General features: G+C 38.7%; 2 protein-coding genes across 5 annotated transcripts in view; one reads left to right on the forward strand and one right to left on the reverse strand.

Moving 5' to 3' along the window:
• The window catches only part of LOC133997951 (kinesin-like protein KIF13B), a 39,461-nt gene extending 38,847 nt beyond the window's left edge, over nt 1-614 (reverse strand). For 2 of the 4 annotated variants that reach the window (XM_062437688.1, XM_062437684.1), the window contains exons 1-2: nt 556-574; nt 331-413 (exon numbers count right to left, since the gene is read on the reverse strand). The gene's annotated coding sequence lies outside the window, so the exon portion shown is untranslated. The other 2 variants (XM_062437685.1, XM_062437687.1) reach the window with 2 other exon arrangements.
• A 597-nt stretch (nt 615-1,211) lies between these two features.
• Nucleotides 1,212-22,680, forward strand: elp3 (elongator acetyltransferase complex subunit 3). The gene is made up of 15 exons (XM_062437689.1): nt 1,212-1,348; nt 2,334-2,433; nt 2,585-2,723; nt 3,210-3,280; nt 3,500-3,563; nt 3,794-3,862; nt 4,503-4,657; nt 8,559-8,720; nt 8,835-8,961; nt 16,671-16,864; nt 18,344-18,434; nt 20,219-20,284; nt 20,381-20,608; nt 20,768-20,849; nt 22,565-22,680. Exons 1-15 carry the CDS (start codon nt 1,327-1,329, stop codon nt 22,654-22,656), a joined length of 1,662 nt encoding a protein of 553 aa, XP_062293673.1. The 5' UTR covers nt 1,212-1,326; the 3' UTR covers nt 22,657-22,680.
• Nucleotides 22,681-23,044: the final 364 nt, after the last annotated feature.

Here is a 23,044-nt window from a genome sequence, read left to right on the forward strand (position 1 = left end):
ACCTATAATTTAACTTATAAACTTCACATAAAAGTGAAATTCATGGCAGAGCTGATGTATTGAATTGCATTAGATTGTATAGGTGTATCTAGTAATGTGAGCATATATATTTATACACACTTATATACATATATTCCCTCCTAGAAGTAGACTTGACTAAATATAAGCAAATATGCAATCTCTCCATAGGTAAAAACACAGTAACCTACTGACTGCTGCTTGTTGTGACAATATTCCCACTTAAACTCGACTCCCTTCAGCTTGTACGAGCGACTATAAAGCCAAAACCAGCTGAAATATAAGCGATATTAGTGAGAGGACAGTACTAACCGTGTGAAACAGTGCGCAGCAGTCCGACTCCTTCAGGCACCTTCAAGTACGCACAGCAGCAGCTAGCAGGACGCTAACGAGAGCTGGAAAACAGGAGCAAACAGGAGCAAACACACAGAGAAGGGGTCAAATATGTTCACATGTTGACAGCTGATAAGTGTCCCCTGCTTTTTCTATTTATTAAGTCATTTAAACACACACACACACAACACTCACACCACTCACAACAGCGCGTTCAGTTCATTCTCCAAGGCTCTTCCACCTGTTGCATTTCCTGAAACTTCCCCCTAACCTCAAAGAGAGATCAGTCAAGCCATGTCAGCTCGGCACAGCTAAAGGGATTTGCCGTGAGATTTAGTAAAGTGAAGCCTGGAAGTTCCCAGCTGCGCCTCTAGTGCTGCTCAGCTCTCCAAAATACCTCCAGAGAGGTGATCCAGCGCCTCTAAGCGGAGCCACATGCATTACAAGTCTGCACTTTTTCCTTCCAAAAAACAACATAATAATAAAACAAATAAAGCATCGTTTGCTTATAATATAAAGTGAATTGTGCATTTATTTTAATTTAGATTGGCAGCTTTAATACTCGGTTGTTAGTTTAAATATAAGGGGAGGCTGGTTTACGCCGTTTTACGACAGTTTCAACTGCAGGTGTTGCGTCGAATTTCGTCACCCCTCAATTAAATGACCCCTGCTGTTAAAAATGGGTTTCTTATAGCACTTAATCCACATTAGAGTTAAACTATGGTTATGCTTAGGTGGTAGGGGTTAAGGTTAAGCACCTCAGAAGTTAACTGGAAGGGATGTTATGTGGAGAAAAGGAGGGGGACACACTCTAACACGGGAACAGTTTGTGTCATAACACCCGGATCCGCGTATGGTGGCAACGTGAGGTTGTTTACTGTCTGCTATCAGCCGTCTAGACTAGAAAAAAACAGATGTACGCCCTCTGACAGATAGATATCTTTTTATATTAAGAAACCATACTCAGTGGAAGACATGGGGAAGCCAAAGAAATCGAGTGAGTTTGTGACAAAGTGTTTAAAAATGTCTTAAATGTGTCTGAATTTGACAGGCTGGCTGTAGCTTTTTGCTAATGCTAAATGCAAGCATGCGTCTTGTAATCTGACAGTGATGTAACTCTAGTTATAACTCATGTTTTAAACATTTTAAAGGGAGATATTGCTGGTTGGAGACTATAGTAAAGCCTTTAATGTACAGCTAATAACCTTATTGATTGCTAACTAGTTGTAAATCCATCTTTTCTAATGCCATGTATCCAGGGTTGGGAAGGATGTTTTGGAAATTTAAAAGGTTACAGATTACTAGTTTCCCTATTTAAAGTGTAATAAGTAATGTAACTGTTTCAATGGCTTTATCAAACTAATGTAACTTATTACATTTGATTACATTCCTAATTTTGTAATGAATGTCCTCAGCTGTTAGGGTAAGTGTACCCATTAAGTACCAAAGTCTAAGTTCAGGTGTTTTTCATGGATACTGACATGATTTACAAGGGAGATCATTTCTTATAAAGCAACATTTATCTCTCATTTGAAAATGTATTCATTATTTCATGTACATTTTGGAATATAAAAAAAAATTATATTTTATTTAAAAAGTCAAAAGTTTGAAATGGGCTTAATTGGTACTATGACACCATTTAAACCCACGTCATTATTTTTTTCACAAAATATTTACAAAAATGTATTTCGTAGAATTAAAAACAGCAATATATGTATTCAGTAACAAAAAACATTTTCATAAGTTACTGTAATTTAATTTTACATTTTTTCTCAGTTACCTTAACGGATAACAGTTACACTTATTCTGTAATTAAATTATGTAATGCCCTTACATCTAACTCTCCAACACTGGATATAACTGCAATTTCATCATATAATACCATATTTCTACATTGAAGTACCAGAAATTGTGAGGCAGTTTTTCATCCCATAACATTACAGTAAATCTATTAACACTTTATTGATTGTTGCTGTTTTTAGGTGACCTCAGCCGAGCCGAGCTGATGATGATGACCATTGCTGATGTCATCAAGCAGCTGGTTGACGCTCATGAGGAGGGAAAAGACATCAATCTAAACAAGTAAGTATTCTCCTTGTATACATTATACAGTGTACATTTCATAACACAAACAACAACAACATAATTCTTGAAAATCATCTCCATTCTTTACTCCACCTTTTACTTTTCCAAGCTGTCAAATGACTCACGACTCTTATGTCTTTTCAAACAGAGTGAAGACTAAGACTTCAGCTAAATATGGACTTGAATCTCAGCCTCGTTTGGTGGATATCATCGCTGCTGTTCCACCACAATACCGTCGCGCTCTGGTGCCCAAACTAAAGGCTAAACCGATCCGCACAGCCAGCGGGGTACGTAGCCCTCGTGTTCAGTTGTTTGATTGAAATTGCAAACCAAAAGGTAGCATGATCTTTACTCACTCATTCATCTGGTGTTAAAAATCAAATGTCTGTGCCCTGTAGGCAGTGGGAATTTTAGTCTCCACCATATTCTTGATTAATAAACATACAAGAGGATCAGATGTTATTGTCAAATGTAAAGGTTGTCTTACCTGAGCTACTATCGGATGTTAAAGGTTGAATGTTTTCTCAGCTCTACTTTGTTTTTTTCATTATTTGTGAATAAAGGCATGAACACTACACAAGACTGAAAGTGACAGTGGCTGCAGAGATTGTTTTTGGACAGATTATATTAAAGAAAGTGTGAAAGTAGGAGCCTATAGAAGTCTTTTATACTTTTTTAGAAATCTTTGTCACATATCTTATTATGACTTTTTGCTTAAATGTGACTTCTACAGAATAGAGGAACAGTTAAATTATTCAGTGCTTTTTTCGCAGATTGCAGTGGTGGCTGTGATGTGCAAACCACATAGATGTCCACACATCACCTTCACAGGCAACATCTGTGTGTAAGTAACACATGTTTTCTCATTGCTGACATTACACTGTTTTTTTTTAGGTTTGCTTGATCTTGTTCTCTGTTTATTAAAATATGTTAATTTATGTGTCATATTTACAGAGGTACAAGTCAAAAAGGTGGCTTTGACTCTTCAGAAGGATTTTGGTTTTAAGATATTTGTATTATATTTTATTCCATGCAAGTCTTAAATCAATCTTAATTCTGTCAGATACTGTCCTGGAGGGCCAGACTCAGACTTTGAGTACTCCACGCAGTCTTATACTGGCTATGAGGTAAGATAATGTTATTCCTAACAACTCATGTATTCTGGTTTACATTGTCTTTGGAAATGTTCTTACTTCACTGTAGATTCACCCTGATTACTGTCACTTTATCCACAACTTTGACCTATTATTTACTGTCATTGTAGCATTTGACTTTTTACAACTCAAAGAAATTGTGTTTTGGGTTAAACTTTCCTTTAACATACCAGTTTTTAACATCTCTGTTTTTCTATCTTCAGCCAACTTCTATGAGAGCCATCCGAGCACGATACGACCCCTACCTTCAGACCAGACATCGGGTTGAGCAGGTCAGTGTTGCCCTGCTGTGTCTACACCCATCTTATGTCTTCTTAATGCCCCCTCAGTTCATTAAGGCATTGCTTGGCATTACCAAGAATTCAATTGTCTTATTTTATATTGATTCAAGATGTACATGTTGCTAAAACGCTATTTCCCCACAACAGCCTTTGTGCAGTTAAAGCCTTTGCTTACATACGTTCATAAATCATGACCACTGATAATATATTCAGTGTACAGTAATGAGTGCAATGGCTTTACCCGCCTGCCAAGACCTGACCCCAGTTATGCCATTATTTAAATTTATTGCCACATTAGTCTAATGCAGCAGAGAAAAGCCATTCATTAAAACAGTTTATGTAAAATTTGTGCTGTTTGAATCTCAATTCCCCACAGTTCTCATCTTTTTCAGAGTTTTAACTGTTCAATTTTTATTTTATGTGCAATCTCTGCTTCTAGTATAATTCCAATTTATTTTGCTGGATATGATGATGATGAGGGGTAATAAGTATTATTATAGAGAACATTAAGTTAGTGCACTTCACTGCACTTCACTATATATCCAATGACCGCCAATAAAATGTCTCAATTTTACAGAACTGTACATTACCATTTGTATTAAATCTTGTTTGTCCTCTGTGTGATCTGCAGCTGAAGCAGTTGGGTCACAGCGTGGACAAGGTGGAGTTCATCGTGATGGGCGGCACCTTCATGGCTCTTGCCACAGAATACAGAGACTACTTCATCAGGAACCTACACGATGCTTTGTCCGGACACACATCCAATAACGTGGAGGAAGCCGTCAGGTACTAAAACCATCTCAACTTCCATTCTATGTGCCTCATTTTCATTCAAACATTTAAAGGTATAATATGCAGGATTTGTTGGTTGTAGTTTGTCAATACAACATTTAGAGAGAGAGAGAGTGAATGAAGAGAGGGAGCAACAGTAGGGAGAACAAAGCAGTGAATCAGATAAATAAAACATTATTTTCTGATTGTTTCATGGCCGTCATGTTCTAAAGCATAAATAAACACGCCCACACCTCCACACAAACCCTGCAGGAAGATGCTGCATTGTCGTATTTTGTTTGAATGCAGCACTTTATCTTGTCGCTGTGGCCTCTCTGCTCTGCGTGTGCGTGTGTGTGTCAAGCAGACACACAGACATAGAGCAGAAGAAAGAGATGGACACAGCGATGTAACCTGGCAGTTACGCTAAGAGTCCCCACCTCGCACCTGTGTGCAGTTATTGGCCGGGGGCTACACACCCACTGCCCAAAGGTTGATGCTCAGAAGTGTTTCAGACATAGCAAAATAGTTAGAAAAAATACAGGCGGAGAGTCTCTGTAGATAAATACACCACCACACTCTTCTAGTGGGTCGTGAGTGATGATTGAGAGGGATTACTTTTGTCTAAAAGTTGTTTTTTAGGTTTTAAATCCTGCATATATACTCTTAACACTCAGGATAATTATGAGTGAATATGTTTCCACCTCGTTTCCTTTTACAAACCACTGAAACTACATGTCAGGAATTCATTATATCAGGATAAAACCCTTGAGATCTATCATTTTGTTTTCAATGGGGTCCCAAAACAAACCCTCACAAAACAAATGGAAAACAGACACAATAAAATATAACACAACAATGGTAAAACAACCAAAAAACACTAAAGTTCCTAGTTTATTGTAGCAGTGAGTGTAGTTTCTGTCTCACAAATGCAAAGTTAATGGATCATTTTGGCAGTATACTGGTGTTCATTTATTTATTTAGTTTTATCTTCCACATGAAATATTTCCCACATGCAATAAGCCTAAAAAATGTTACATGTGGAGCTGAACATTTGAGAATATTTAACCCTTTACTACACCAGAGGGAGCTATTCTACCGTTAGAGCTCTTCCCTTACAGCTGGATAAATTCTACCTCTGTCAGGAGAGAAATAAAAAATACCCTCATACTCACTTAGATCAACTTGTAATAAAAAATAAGGAGCAAGATTGAATTATTAGGCTTTACTGTGGAAGCCTGTGTTTATGTCTACATCCACATTTTTCCCCTATACACCCTCCTCATTGCACAACATTTTTTGTGTATTATTCAATATTAATGGAAAGTATGGTACCACATTTTTATTATCCTTTACAATTACCTGACCCCATCTCCATTTTTACCCCCAAACCTCTCCAACTAAAACTGCAAACATCCTATAGGAAGCTGAGCTGTGATGACTGCCTCAGTCTGTCACAGATTAAGCTGCCATTGAGAATTTGGGAGGAAAATAAGAGAGGGCTGTCTCTCTAAGTCTTCTTCACTTCTATTGATTTCTTCCCTGACTGAGTTAGGCTCGCTTTGAATGCAATTGGATGCACGTCTGCTCAGTATGGATGAGTAGTAAGTTTTATAGATGAATTGGAGAAGATTAAAAGTCAGAGTAGAAATACCCATTTGTTGAAAGGGTGAAGACGTCATACACACAATTGGACCAAATAATGGCTTTTTTCACAGGACTGAAGCTGTTTGTTTGGCTATTTACTTCCCTAAAGTCTGATAAGACCCATGGGGCCAGTTTGTGTGTGTGTACGTGCTCGTCATTTTGTGTGTGTGTGTGTGTGTGTGTGAGTGAACTCGTAGGTGTGAGTTTGGCCGTATTTGCCCTGCTCTGCTATCAGCAACCTTCGTTAAGATGCTGTGATTGTAGTAATTGTGGTGGCTGCTCAGTTTGAGAAGGAGGAGGCTCTTGGTTTGAACCGGGGACAGCCCTTATCTCTGCCTCAGAGTGTGTGTGTTTGTTTGTGTCGGTAGAAAGCGTGTGCACGTATGATGCTCACGTCTCTGGTTCTCGCTGTGCTCATGCTGCTCTTGATCTGATCACAGCAGCGAGATACCTCGAGATAATCGTCTGAGATAATAGACTTTTTATTGATTCATTTCATACAATCTGATCATTCTCTCTGGAGCATAAACTCCTGTAATTGGTGTAAATCAGCCAGCAGACTGTAAAAGATGGACATTTATTGCCAGCAGATACAGAATAAGAAGGAACATGAGCTGGCATGCGGGCAGCTAATGGTCATTGGAGCAGCTGGAGTGGAGAAAAAGACAGCTGGCTGGTGTGCAGAGATGAGACGTGTCTGTTAGGTCAATTGTGTTGTTTTTGTGATTTCGATCAGTGACTCAAATAAGTTTGGAAGTCGCAGATTCAGACTTAATGAATCTCCTGAAAAAAATCTTGTCTCGAGATTGCATTTAAAGAATGGCAAGGCACCGTACTGCGTCACCTCTGGACACTTTCTTCCAATCAGCAGAGCTGCTGCTTTGCAACAGTTTTTCATGAACCTCGGTCACACAGCGGGTGATTAAAACTCATTGAGTGATTAGTTGTACCAAGCAATGAAAAAGGAAAATAACAAGCAACCATTATTTGATATAATAGAATGATGTATAACCAGTTTGACATTTGAAGGCTGGTTTCACATGAGAAAATGTCTCACCTTGAACCTGAGTTTTATCGTACATATTACATTGTGATATCAGAACCATTTTGGAAGCCAGTCGTGGTCCTATTTGTAGCGGAAACTTGAAGCCTCCAGTGCAAATATACTTTTCTTTTTCAGCCTCTTCAGTTAAGTAGGTTTTCGTAGATTCTGTTTTTTTCTGAGTATTTTTATTCTGTATGTCTGAAAAAGTAATTCAATCAACAAGTAGGTAACATTGTTACCCATTTATGAACTTTGTTAGAGTTCTGAACCATCATTTCATTTTACTTTATTCTGAAATCTGGTTGAAAATTAGGTTAAAACAAGCTGTAAGCTTTATTGACATTTTCAACTCATGAAGCTATGTGTTGGCAAACTATTATCAAGCAGATGTTGAGCAACATCAGCACTGATTTGTCATATTTCTGTCCACCTGAAGAATGTGAAGTCCTATATTCACATTTCTATTAGCTTAGCTTCGGTCCTCCATCGTCTCCTAAGGAAAAATATTTGGCTGTTTAGCTGTTAAATGCTCCAGTGTCCATATCTGCTGCTTACAGAGGCCATTTAGAGCATTTTGCTTACGACAGCTGACTGCTGCTGCTGGTTAATGAGAGAGATCTGTGGGTTCATCACTACAGGAGGCACCTTTCTCATTACAGTCCTTTGATCCATTGTTATCATATAAATATTGATTATAGTAGCTTTAGTTGTTGTTACCCTGTGTGGAAACCGAGGAACTAATATTAACCTCTAAATATAATAAAATAATACCTTTTGTGTTTTGAGACTTACTCTGTATCCCTTAACAATCAAGACGTGTAAATTACTAAATAATTAATGAAATACTTCACTTGCTTTTGACACAAAGTAAATTCTCATTAATATCTCATTTAACGTTATTTGCTTTGCAGACATTTTTTTTTTTTTTGCTGTCGTTAGTGTTTTTTATTGCATTACTGTGTCCTTAATGTGAGGTCCATGTTAACTGTCTGAATAATGAGCCATGCATACTGGCAGCAAGTAAATTGATGTTGCTAAATGATCCCAGCAGTATGTTTTATTCATACAGTGCCCTTCAACATACTCTCTGATATTAAATTGTCAAATAAAAAAAAAAACATATTATATTGAAACATAAAAAGATGTTATAAGATAAACGCTATAAGCTTTTTATGATCAAAAATAACATCAATAAAACTTGACTGAGACGGTTTCCTGCTGCAGGTACTCGGAGCGCAGCAACACCAAATGCGTAGGAATCACCATCGAGACGCGGCCTGATTACTGCCTGAAGCGACACCTCAGCGACATGCTGGGCTACGGCTGCACCCGGCTGGAGATAGGAGTCCAGAGCGTGTTTGAAGACGTGGCCCGAGACACCAACAGGTCAGTAGATCAGCGAGGATGGACGGACGCAGATAGTAAACCAGACACGGTGTGATAGCAGCAGGTCTGATGGTGTATAAATTATGTGTGTTTGTGCATTTGTGTGTTTTACAGGGGTCACACAGTGCGAGCCGTGTGTGAGTCTTTCCATCTAGCAAAAGACGCCGGATTCAAAGTTGTGGCCCATATGATGCCAGACCTGCCCAACGTGGGCATGGAGCGGGATGTGGAGCAGTTTATTGTAAGCATTTACACGATTTAGTTACTTAAAATTAGTTTTTGGCTGAATTCATTAATACATTTCAAGAGGCTTGTAAATGTTGCAGCTTTACATTTATAAGACTGCACAGCTGTCCTACAGTGTTGGCATTGTTATGACCTGGCTCAAGTGGCCACAACAAAAATGGAAGACACACCATGGCGATTAGTTAACAAAATATATATTTATTTAATTCAACTAAACCAAATTAAAGTTATGCCAAATTAGAGGAAATTATGGAGTGTGAACATTAGTGACATCAGTAATGTATGCGATGGATGAGTGAAAATGGATGTATGTGTGAGGGTGTTGTAAGGTGCGGAAATCAAAAATAACTACAACCAAACAGCATAACTGCAAACCAAGGACGAGACCTGAGAGAGGAAACAAAGGGGAGAAGGTTAGCAAAGGTCGGAGCTCTCACACAACCTAACTTGGAAAGGGAAAAGGAGTTACAGATATACTACAGGGCACCGGGCCCAAACCTCACCTGCAAGGGAAAGGGAAGTTAACCACACCCACACAAACCCACAGGGGCATCGCAGCATAGTTCGTAATAATTTGTAGTATCAATCACTCAATCAAACTTTATTAATATAGCACCTTTCATACAGGTTAATGTAGTTCAAAGTGCTTCACAGTTGATTGACAAGCTGATAATTAGACCGAAAAAGTGTAGACCAAGGGCAACATAAGGAGAAGCAACAAAAATGAAAAACTAATACAAAGTTGTAATAGTAAGTTGGATCAGGGTCACACAAGGTAACTACTTCCAGGTAAGTGATTGATCATAATATATTGATATGAATGTTGAAAAAATGTTAATCCTAAAATAACTTAACCTCAGAGAATAAAGTAATAAAGTTTGGCTTAACATTTCCATCATGCTCCTAAATAGTAGACAAAGTAACTTTATTGGTATAATACACCGACAGTAAACCTAAAGTCATGATCATAGGTTTAATTAAAGCTGTCCAGAGTCATTTGGTTCTGGTGGATGAAAATGTATATTACAATACAATTTAAATACAGGACAGAAACAACATCTATCAAGATGCACAGCGTTTTTTATAGATAGTAATTATTTATTACGGTTTCTGTGTAGTTTGATGAATGGTGGAATTCACTTTTGCAGTGTGTGCTGTTTGCTGCACTTTCTCATGACGGCTGATGTACAATATCAGAGTCCAGATATATAAACAATGCCAAACTACACCACTTCCCTCACGTAAACTGGTGTTTATAAAAGAAGAGTTATTTGTAAAATGCTAATCAAAGGCACATTCATAAACTTAATTTTGATTAATTACACAGATTTATTCATTTTTAGATGAAATGATTGCCTTCATCTAATCTTGGTTTGCCTGCCTCAAGTCTTATAGGAAGTCTTAATGGACACCATGTTATTCCCTTCAGAGGCAGCTCAGGACTCTTCCTTTTACACCACGGACAGCTACTGGTATAAGAGCACATTCTGTGGGCGAATCTTGCCTTTCTTTTGCACTTTGAGAGTGTAGACTCAGACAAGAAAGATGGGGGAGGGAGAGAGAGAGAAAGTGGTATAATATGCAGTAAATGTCCGTGTCGGGAATAAAAGTGCAGTTTTTACTCAGTACGAAGCATAACCACTCAATCACCAGGACGCCCCTCTCACTCAAAGATTTGTTTTGTTTTGAGGTGACATAAGAGGTTAATTGGACTGTCACCTTTAGCGGCAACTGTCAATCATTGAGAGTCTGCAGATAATTATATTCCACTCAAGTTTAGCATGCAAATGTGCATCTATTCTAGCATAAAGGGCAACCAAATCATCACTGGTTAGTTCAGTTGGAGCTTGAGGTCCTTTTTTTATGGCAAAACAATATAAAACTCTAGATAGATATTATTCTTAGGATAGTTTGTAAGTTTCAGGATGAAAAAGTTTCTTAAACTGAGACAGAAAAAACAAATGAGTAAAAACTGCAGACTAAAAATAAAAGCAGTAAAGTGATGCTCCAAATCATCATAATTGTTTGTGACAATAGCAATCTTACAGCTACTTATTGTGCTTTGCGTCAGTGTGCGTCATCACTACTGATAACACAGTGTTACAGTAACAAAGTCCTACGTGTACAGTAGCGTCCTAAAATAGCGACGGAAAAAGCTGCGACAGTCAACTCACAGTCCCAACTGTGATGTGACTCGATGGAAAATCCTGTCAGATGTCTCTCAACGGCTCTCTGTACAGCTCTGATTGGAAACACAGCTATAATATGATTGTGCAGTCTCAGGCGGGGGGGGGGGGGGGCTCCTTCCCAACAAGCATGACTGTAGGATGTAAATGAAGACTCAGTTTGAGACTGCATAATGTCAGCTTGTTTAGTTCATTTATTTATTAATTTTTTTACATTGTTAAAGCAGAAATGAAGTGATTAAAAACACAGCAATGACAGAAAAGAAGAGATATAACTAATTGGTGGCAGGTGAGACTCTTGACGCAACCCCTGTGGCTCTTAAAATGTGTCACTCAATGTCTCAGCACTGAGCAACACTAACAATTTTATTATTATTTTATTATTGCTGTGTCTGTCTTGTGACTCAGTGTAGTAGTTTGGTTTTCCTTCTTCTGTAATGAGCTACAGTACAAACAAAACAAGAAGATAACAAAAAGAGATGCAGCATTCAGATGTAATGTGGAAACTTTGTCCTGCTCAGAGAAACTGACTTAATGAAATGTTCAATACATTTTAAAAATGGGGGGTTTGTCTCTTATTTGTGGTCCTCGGTCCAGATTTGGTCAGGTTTTAATGTGGACAAATGAAAATGATGATGCTAACTGGGTTATGAGCTGTGTGGCTGTAAATTTAACTTAGCAAAAATGGAGTATAGCATTCACAAGTATGTCCTATATGTATTATCCTATAATCCCATCAGGAAGGTATTCAGTTGATTGCAATCTGTAACTTCACCACTAGATGTCACTAAATCCTACACACTGGTCCTTTAAAGACAGGGAAACAGAGGGAAACAGTTAGCTAGCTCTGTCTACGATTGAAAAAAAACAAAAAACATTTCCCACCTTTTTTTTGGTATAGATTAAACAAATAAGATTAACATGTTAATTAATTAGTGAGCTTTAGAATTGCTAGTTGGTTGTTTGTTTTACTTACTGGTTCCAGTCTTCATGCTATGCTAAGCTAATTAGCTTTATTTGGCTTTAGTTATTCTCATCTAAAGAAAGTGAATAGCCTTTTTTCCCCCCGAAAACTATTAATTTAAGAAGACCGCTTTCTGTTTCCTTTTACTTTCTCTGTGATCGTTGATTTTGAAATGTCACTATAAAATAAACCTTTATTAATCCGTGGGGGGAGATTCACTATATCTAATCAACTAATCACACACAGCTTTTTCTCATTTACTTCTGTATTTCATTTTGTTGGATAATTGTGATCATCTGCAGTGCTAAGTAGTACTTTGAATCTCTATTTTACGCTTGTTCAGTTTGTTGATAACAGAGGCAGAAAAATATGGAAAGAACAATTAAATTGAGTCCAGCTGTTTTTACACTGGTCTGAATAATAGTGGATTTTTTTTTAGGGAAATAACAATGGTAATATTTGAGAATTTTAAAAAATTGATACGATATTGTCAGATAGTATTTTCTCACATAAACACATGACAAAAGCAAACTAATAACACATTTTATTTATAGAGCACTTCTCAAAGTACTCAAAGACGCATTACATAAGTTAAAAGGATCATTTTAAAAAACAACACACTAAAAAAGCTCTTCTCAATACTGACGTATCCTTACATTAGTGTCACTTACAATAGTATGAAAGCACTATTTCAGTATTATAAAAGCTATTTTTGATGATGGCATTCACGGCACATCCAATCAAACCATCAGCAGCTGTGAGTGCTTCAGTTTTCACATAGAGATATTTAAGTTGTAGAAAAGAGCCTGTTACTTCCAGCAGATTTGTTCTATTATCTCTCTATATATGTATATATATATATATATATATGTGTGTGTGTGTATGTGTGTGTATGTATTTGATGGTAATATGGAGGGCAGCAGCAGGTCGGCACAGTGGGAGGAAGCACAATAAATGTGTATTTGGCCCTCGGAGTCACTTAAGTCCATCTCTGTGTCTTTTTCTCAATATTTTCTCTGTCCTTTCTCCGGTGTTTGTCTCACTCTCCTCTCCATTATCATTCACTTTATCTGTATCCTCTCTCTCTCTCTCCTTTTCCAATCGTAACTTTTCACATCTACTTTCTCTTCTCCTTGACAGTCTCTCTTCGTCTCATCTCTCCTGTCACTTCATCCATCTCCTCTGTCGTATCAGCCTCCCTCTCTCTCTCTCTCCCCTTCCCCTCTTATTGCACTGACATTTCCAGATTATACAGCTAGTGCGTGGCTCCCCTTCGCTCCTCCACATCCTATCTAATCTTCCATGACATGCTTCCCACTGGCGAGGGCGGGAAAAATATGTAGGTCTTAAAACATCTTCACTCCAGGATCCAAACTTAGCATCCCTGGATATTTCCAGGGATCCATAAAATTTACTGCCAACCCCCCTCAGACAAAGGACCATCCACGTTCAAAGACATTCAAGGCCGTAGTTAAATGTGGAGGTAGTGTAAAATAACAGTAAAAGGTAGAAGAAGCGGGTAAAGGTCAAGTCAATTTTATTTATAAAGCCCAATATCACGAATTTGCCTCAGGAGGTTTTGAACTTCAGGGCGGCATTTGGACACATTTATATTCAAAACAATTAAGTGGACACTTTAATCCTGGATTACTGAGTTTTTAATATTGGTGCCAAAAGGATGCAACTTGCATTTTGGGCAGAAATGTGGTTTGTATATGAATAATTATCATAATAATTGTTTGGCTTTGGTTTGCCCGAAACTACTTACAACCCTCTGGCTCCAAGTCTTTAACAGATAAGTCTTGCAATATTCTATATTTTTCTTATTATCAACTAAATCCATGTAAAGACTGTCTGTTGCTCTCTGCTCCAAGCTCATTGGTTCCCCCCTGAAGATGAAATCTTTTAAAAACAGGTCACAAATTTAGTTTTTCTAATTTATACCCTAAAACATCCATCTATCCATTTTCTGCTGCTTATCCGCGGCCGTGTCAGGGTGGCATTAGGCAAAGCAATGAAACTCAGACATCCCTCTCCCCAGCAACGCTCATCAGCTCCTCCTGGGGGATCCCAAGGCATTTCAGGCCATGTTTTGTTACCCTAAAACAGCTGAGCTTTTTAGGTTGTACCAAATGTTACTGAACAAAATGAACAGAGCCCTTTCACTTACAGATCAGTAGTCTTCTTATTTATTTTAAAACCAACATGTTTTAGCTAGAAACCTTCATCAGTGTAATTAAAACAGCAGAAATGGCAATTTATATAAAAGCAGGTGAGGTTCAGACACCAATCAGCAAAGATAACACATAATTGCATTATAGGATCCATGTGTGAATGAACTACCCAGCATACAGACCTCTCCTAATGAAGGTGACACGACCACAATAATCAGAAATAAACAATATATTGAATATGATGAACATAAATTAATAAAAGCAATTACCACAAATCAATTATTTGTATTTTAATGTTTTAATGTGGATTGTATAGCTCTTTATATATAGTCTGTTTTTGCTATATGTTTCCAGTGGGCATCATTACCTTTTTATTACCAATCATTATCTAACATCATGTGTCACACCAGCTTCATTAGGAGAAGTCTGTATCTAGGAGGTTCATTAATAGATGGATCCCATTATGAAATGATGTATTCTCTTCTCTGATTGGTGTTTGAACTTCACCAGTTTTTATATAAATCACCATTTTGCTTTTTTTTTTTAAATTACACGGATGAAGTCTTCCGGTTGAAATGTGTTTATTTTTGCCTTTTAAAGCAGAGAGAGATGATGAATGGGCAGCATGACTAGAAATTCCAGCTCACAGATTTTTACATTTGCTTTATACGTCTAATGCTTCAAAAATGATGCAAACAGCAGCTGTGGTTTCAGTGAAAGGATGTTTGCTTAACTATAAAAGAACCTCCATGAAAATTGGTGATAATAATAATTCAATTCAGGCCTTCTTAAGCGCGGAGCTCTCCAACACTGGTAGCCAGCAGGCAAGCCAAGCAGGGATCTCGAATTTTCTTTCCCTTTTTATTTGCATCATTCGTTCAAACATGCTACATTATCAGCTATCTCCTGTTACTTGTGTATATTGTCGTGATCCTGTTGAACGCCTGATGTCACACACAGTCGCTGTAGGCGGGGAGCAGCAGCAGCAGCAGCAGGAGAACTTTGCATCCTCCTTGCGTCCATCATGGTTGTCCTGATAATGAAATTCGATTACAACTTCCTCCCAACCCGAGATCCTCTCTCACTTATCTCTGGTGTACAGATGCTCTCTGTCCCGGGGGAGGCATCCTTAACAGGGTTCCTCTCCACCAACCAACAGGAGCTGCAATAGGCGAATGGCCAGAATGCTAGCAGGTAGCAGGACCCCAAAATAGTCTCTAGACTCTTCTTCTTTGTGGTTTTGCCGCATTGTTATTAGTTACATTAAACCTTCCCTCCCTCCACCATCGCTTTAGGTTAAGTTCATGACCATGCAGGACATGTCTTCGTGTGATTATGAGCTGTGACGACAGAAAGAGAGAGAGAGGGAGATTATGAGATACTGATAATGTGGCCTATTTTGGAGAATGTGCCTCGATCCGACATCTTCACGGTTCTGATCTTGACAGTCCGTGCGGAGGGGGAGGAGAATGACTGGAAATCACACAGTTTCCCTTCACTGCACTAAACCGGACAGCAACACATTCATCTGCTTCAATTGAATAGCTGAGCCCCTGCTGCGCTGTCCTCTTTGATATCTGATTTATATGATGAATGTCTGCTCTCGAAGTTGGGTGCAGGAATCAGTGGCTTTGCAAATGGACCTTTTTTTTTATTATGTAGCGTTGAGATACTTTTCTTTGCCGCTGTTTGGTCAGAGAGTTAAATAGGCAGATGAAAGCATTCAGTCTCTGGGGGAATTTTCAAGAACCACTGTCAGTTTTCCTTTTCTATATTGTTTTCTCTTTCTCAATTTTAAGAGGGTCTGATAACGAACACAGATAAATGATACAGCAATAAGTGGTGGAAAAAACAAATAATGGCATATAAATCAATTATTACAGCAATGACTAGGAGGAGAAAAAAAGGAACACTTAGTTTTATGCCTGCTTTTCTCAAATGACTTCATAACAATAAACCTGGGAAAAAAGAGGTTTATACCTGTCTCTGATTTTTTCCAAGCTGTTTCAAACATATTTGGCTGAAACTATGATGTGGGATGATTCATGTTTTAGTGACTGATGGTTTAGTCATTTTTTCTATTGTGAGAGTTCAACATAATACATTGAATTCACTCACTATTTTATAGAGACTGTAATGGTGTAAAAGAAGTGTTCAGCTTTTCAGTTTTGATCGCAGAAAACAGAATTCAAGTAGAGAAGATTGTGAAGTGGAAGAAGTATTCTTACAGTCTTTTTCCTCTGGTTCTTTGAAACCACTTAGAGTAGACCTAACATTCTCAGACAAAGCATGAATGCAAATAAATGCTGTCTGATGTGATCAGAGCTGCACGTCTTCAATGCTTAACAGGAATCTCTATTGTTTCTTTTTCTTTTTGCAGGAATTTTTTGAGAACCCAGCATTTAGGCCTGATGGTTTGAAGCTGTACCCAACTCTGGTGATCCGAGGTACGGGTCTATATGAGCTGTGGAAGACCGGTCGGTATAAGAGCTACACACCCAGCGCCCTGGTCGACCTGGTAGCCCGAATCCTGGCACTGGTACCGCCCTGGACACGAGTGTACCGAGTGCAGAGGTAATGAAGGATTGCCTTTTTGTTGTCATTGTATGTGAACATTGAACAACAAATTCGCTGTCTCTCATAAATGAAAACTGTTTCCATTCACTCTGCTTAAACACACACTTAAGCACACACACATAAAGTAGAATAACTGTTAAATAAGGTGAAGCATGATCATAAAGTGTTGTAAAAGTGAAATGGTTGGAGCTGAGGGGTTGGATATAAACAGTTTGTTGTTTAAAGCTCCAATATAGCTCAATATATTTGTTATAAACATTGATACAAATGTCCTCTCATTTGTATCATCTCAACTGGTCGCTCAGAGTGCTGAACGCCTTGAGAATTAACAACCAAATCCGAGGCGCTATGTGGCTTGTGTTCAAGGTGTGTTTGAGGCTGAAGCCAATGCGGAAGTACCTTAAAGTGTAATGTGCTAGATGCTGGCTCCAACTAACTCCCATTGAAAAAGCATCAACTACTATCCTGAAATACTAGGTCAATATTTTCATTCACCAAGTCATTATGTTCTCAATCACTAAATGTAGGCCTTTTAAGAAGTGTGCTGGTGGTCATTTTGAAAATTATTGCTTCATTACATTATTATTACAAGACTTGTAGACTTTTAGTAGATTTGATGTCTGCCATGTGTTGATTGATAGTAGACTCACCTGTCTCTTACCCTGTTGCCCATCTCCCTGCCACTCCCCAATACTGATAAAATAAATAATTGACCAGATAGTATAAACTGTGAAAAATACTATGTGGACATAGTCACCGTGATATGACATGAAGTGCTGTTTTTAAGCCTTGAGTCTGTCGATTTGACTGTTGCCATCTTGGATTTTTGGAGCCAGAAGTGACCATATTTGGATAAGAGGGTGGAGCTATCCTAGGGTTAGCACAGTACATTTACAGTCTATGGTTAACTTTGATGATGCCAATGGTAATTGTTAGTAGCAAAAAGTAGGAAAAACTGAAAATCCGACTACTTAAAGGGGTCTTTTAATACAACCACATGCTGAACAAGACTTTTAGGTGACTAAAATGTTATAATTAACTTTCATGAACTGAAAGCACACTGAAAGATAGTGCACTCTGTGAATCTATAATGTTTATTTTACTCTAAATGAGACCATCGTTTCACAAAATGAACACCATGCTGTATTGAAGAAGACTTTAAACTAGCAATTGAGACCATAAACTCATTATGAAGGTATTAACTGAGGTAATAGACCAAGTGAGAAGTAAGGTCATTTTCTCAGACTTCTATACAATTAGACTTCTTTTTGAGTTGCTTCCTGCTGGCCATTAGAAAGAATCCAGGTTTAGATTGGTAGCTACCTGCTTGCCAGATACACACAGATAATTTGTGCTTCATTGATTTGGTGTATACTATTGTGGTTGTCTCTGTAATAAAAAAAGTTATTCTTCCATTATTTCATTTCTCAATTGTCTCCCTCTTTTCTTTCCTCCTGCTGTCATACTGCTCATCAGGGACATCCCCATGCCGCTGGTGAGCTCCGGAGTGGAGCACGGCAACCTGAGGGAGTTGGCTCTGGCCAGGATGAAGGACATGGGCACTGAGGTGAGACTCAAAGACCTCTCATATTAAACTAAAAGACTCTGTCAGCTTCTTTTGAATAAAGAGGCTTAATAGGCTTTTTGAGCCGGGACACCGAACAGTTACCATTGAACTCTGGTTGTGGCAGCAGCCAACAGATGGATGCTGACTGTCCTAATAATTTGCATACACTGCTGTGGTAGAGCAAGATGACAAATTAAAAAGAAACCTTGCCAAGTGTAGTTTAGACCTGATGGAGCATAGAATTGAAGCGCCCACGCTCCCAAGCTTTTGAATGTCTCTCGGGGAGGTAAAAGTAGATGACGACTTCAGTTAATGTTGAACCTCTCAAAGTTCATCCAGCCTGAAAACATCAGGTCAGGGTGCACCTGTCGGACTCGCCAGCACAGCACATGAGGCAGAAGACCCCTTGCCAACTTCCATTAAAAAAGACTCAGGTTAAAAAGTCCTTCATCAGAAAACACCTATGGGGTAAAGAGCCACCTGTAAGCTGCTATTACAGATCTATTATGTACTTTCAGGTTAAAATAAAAACCTTAAAAACATCAGTGTCAGGATCTGCTCTTTTAGCTCCTCTGCCAGTTTTTTCTTGGCTCTATTTTGTCTTTCATTATTTATAACATTTAGCACTCGTTTATTATCAAGGACGTCACGAGAGAGTTGTGGCAACCACCTCAGAGATGTGACGTATATGATGTCACATATTGCACCACATTTCCACCAAACTTTTTATGCTTTTATGCTACGCCGATTTTTTAAATTTATTCAAACTTTGACCCAGTTTCCCACTGACTTTTCCAAACCTCTCCATCCGGCTTGCAGCTTAATGCCACTCACTGTACATGTTGATAAACTAGCGGAGCGGAACCCGTCTTCATTGTGTTCAAATTAAATCACTTTTCTTTCTTTCTTTTTTTTTTTCCCAAGTCAATTTCCTAATCCTTAAAATTTCAGCCTTGGTTGATTTGTTGACACCTGTGGTTTCTAGCGGTAACAGCAAATGCACTTTAATACAACAGCAAACACTCTTCAAACAGCTACTTTATCAGAAATACAGAGGAGCAGCTGGTGTATCTGTTCGCAGAGCAACCAAACAAACTCATTATGTTTTTAATAAAGAAGCCCCTTCTTTCTAGCGTGTTATGAGCAACCGCCATCTGACTTCATGCTGCATACATCGCGAGTAGTTTTCCACACAACAGCAGGACACCGTTGAATTTATAACCTTGCTGACAAGTTGGAGGTGTGCAGTGTGTCGCCTGCAGCTCTTCATCTAACAGCTCTCTGTAGCTGCTCCCTCTTGTCCTATTACTCCCTGCAATATTTACCCAACCACTGTTAAAAAAAAGGCATAAAATGACCCCTGTCTTGTTTTGTAGATGCATTTTTGATGAATGTTTGCCTTCAGCCCTAACCGTGGGGACACATACATTATATTTCCTGTAACTGCTTCACAATGAAGCAGCTGTTTAGCTAATTGAGGTCATGTGAAGCAGCAGCAGCAGGAGGAAATGCAGTGTTATTATTATCAGTAACTTTAGTCAACCAACAGTGAAGCTCAAATCAATGAGATAAAATCATTTTCTCTTAATGCTTCATTCATAAGTTCAATTAATATAATATAATAAATATAAATGTTTGATTTAACTTCATTATAACTATCTGAAATGAAGCAAGAAATGGATACTGCATGCTTGATAGTTTCCTATTTCAAAAATATTCGATTTGTCCCAAGATTTCTGGTTTCTAAACTTGTTTGACCCATTTGAATCTTTCTCTGTATGCAGTGTCGAGACGTGAGAACCAGAGAGGTGGGCATCCAGGAGATCCACCACAAAGTCAGACCCTACCAGGTAAACAGGCAGCATCCTGACAATGAAGCACAGTCACTTTCACAGAGTTAGAAATCAATAGATGAAACAGAGGTGTGTGTGTGTGTGTGTGTTCAGGTTGAGCTGGTGCGGCGGGACTACGTGGCCAACGGCGGCTGGGAGACCTTCCTCTCCTACGAGGATCCCAAACAGGACATCCTGATCGGCCTGCTGCGTCTGCGCCGCTGCTCCCCTCAGTCCTTCCGTCCGGAGCTGAAAGGCGCCGTCTCCATCGTCCGCGAGCTGCACGTTTACGGCAGCGTCGTCCCGGTCAGCAGCCGAGACCCCAGCAAGTTCCAGCATCAGGTGGTTATGCTGACGTATAAATTACACACACAAACACTTTTGATTTCCCCACCTGCTGTGAATCAGATTGCTTTTCTCTAAGACCTCCGACTGATTTGAAATGACTGATTTTTAAGAAGTAAATCTCTTTATCTGTTCCTTTCTCTCCTGCTTGATTAGGGCTTTGGTATGATGCTGATGGAGGAAGCAGAGAGAATTGCCAGAGATGAACACGGCTCCTGCAAATTGGCTGTTATCTCAGGTGGGATTTTAAAGCGGTGCAGGAATGCTTCATTTATCCCCTCCTCAGGCGTCCAAAAACAAACATCTAATTAAGCCATATCATGACTTAAACGATATGATAACTACAGAAATACTGCGTCACATGTGTGCAGTTGTCATCAGCATGCGAAACTACACGTTAAGTGCAAGTCGAAACATTTCCACTTTATATTAGACACTACAGGATGCTTTTGGATATCTGTTTTCAACACTTGGATGTCTTTAAGTCATTCAAGAATGTTTTTGCAGTATCAAAATGTTTCTTCGTTGTTTTCTAAAGTTATTCGAGGAGTCTGATCGATGCTGGATTTTTAATTATTGATTACATTTTTGATAATGATCCGTTGAATTTGGTATTACAGATTTGTGACTAAGATATGTGGTGAAAAAGACGTTTTAAAGTTGAAAACCTTTATGTCCATAGCACCTTTACCTTAAAGTGCTTTGACAGACAAAGCAAAGACAGTGCAACACAGAGAGCAGTAACAAGGCAGACATTAACAAGGCAATAAAGACAATGAAACACAATAAGGAGTTGATAAAAAAAAAAAAGATTAAAAGATAAAAAAGTCAATAACAAACAGCATCACATAAAAGCAAGTCTGTAGAAATTAGTTTTTAGAAGTGATTTAAAAGAAGTTACAGATTGTGTGAGCCTTATTTCCTCAGGCAGGTCACTTCAAAGCCAAGGGGCCGGACACCTTTTAAATTTCAGGGCCCCACCCGAGGATCTAACGCTGCAGGCTGGCTCGTATGTGGTCAACATTTTCTGTTATATAGCTTGGAGCCAGACCCAGGCGTGCTTTAAAAGTGATCGTTAAAATCTTAAAATCAATTCTATAACGAATAGAGCTGGTGGACAGAAGCCAAGTTTTGGGTGATGTCAACTATTAAAGCCAGTAAGAAGTGACTCCATCGTTCTCTCTCTACTCTATTACAGACACTCAGTAGTTTACTGTAAAGTGAGCTGTGAATTGAGATGTCGGACACCGATGAACCATAACCATCTTGCGACGTCACTGACAGATGTGTGCTGCATTCACATTCACGCAGTGTCGACAGAAATAGGAAAAGCTCCTCTTGAGAACAATTGCACAATACATCTGCATGGTCAGCCTGTCTGCGTTGTTATCACGGTATAAAAAACCAACAACAAGAGAAAGCAGATAACAAACAACTGTATGGCTCCATTTATACCAGCTGAATCAATTGTATTACCGTTAGTAGCTTATTTTATTTATATGTACATCAACTGCCATCGATTGAGGGCTTTGCAAACATGTTGCTGAAGGTTTGTTGACACTTTGTCTTTTCACCAAATGGGAGATACTGAAGCTTTTCTTATTCCTGATGATTACAAGTCAGAGGCTGATGTGAGCAGTGGTTAAGACATGAAATAGTGCATTGTCGCAGATGCTCTTTGTTTACATTGTGGGAATATTTGAGGGCACTATACAGTACATAAAGCACACTAGGACTTTTTGGAGGTAGAGAATGATTTCTGACACTGAAACTAAATGACAAAATTTTTAAAAATGTCTTACTTATTAGCCATATACACCAATACAGATATACATATGTCGTGATCTGGTTACTTTCAGCTTGAAAAACTGTTCAGTGACATGAACTGTGTGTAACGGCTATTTCATTTCTGTAGTTTTCATTTACTGAACACTTCTCTTCTGTGTTTTACAGGTGTAGGAACCAGGAACTACTACAGGAAGATGGGCTATGAGTTGGATGGACCATATATGGTGAAGGACCTATACGAATCTGACATGAACTGAACCTGGGCGAGGATTTTATTTATCAAGACATTATTTCTTGGGACATGATTGCTGCAGTATTCGCAGTAAAACGTTTTTTATTATAAACATCGGAGGAGATAATGGTTGGCGTTTTCTCTCAGTCCGCGCATCTGCTTTTTTTATTTTATTTATCTGGAACACGGCAGGAACATCCTCGCTTTATTTAGATAAGGAGAAGGGTGCGCAAGGACATGAGGAGCGAAGTCATCTGAGATGAAGCCGCACCAGTTTTTTTGGGAGTAGAGGCTTTGAGTTTAATTTGAGATGCAAAAAGTCAATACTACTTCGACAGATTGTGACATTCAAAAAGTTGCTGAAACGAGACACACAAACAACAGCATGATGGTATTTTTAGCTTTCCACACTG

Source organism: Scomber scombrus, chromosome 17 (assembly GCF_963691925.1).
Source record: "Scomber scombrus chromosome 17, fScoSco1.1, whole genome shotgun sequence".
NCBI lineage: Eukaryota > Metazoa > Chordata > Actinopteri > Scombriformes > Scombridae > Scomber > Scomber scombrus.

What these genes read in the sequence shown, in the direction of transcription:
- elp3 (XM_062437689.1), top strand. Translation starts at nt 1,327, where the DNA reads ATGGGGAAGCCAAAGAAATCGA. An exon ending in AACGTGGAGGAAGCCGTCAG is followed by an intron (nt 4,658 to 8,558) that starts GTACTAAAACCA and finishes TTCCTGCTGCAG; the next exon opens with GTACTCGGAGCGCAGCAACA. An exon ending in CAAATTGGCTGTTATCTCAG is followed by an intron (nt 20,850 to 22,564) that starts GTGGGATTTTAA and finishes TGTGTTTTACAG; the next exon opens with GTGTAGGAACCAGGAACTAC.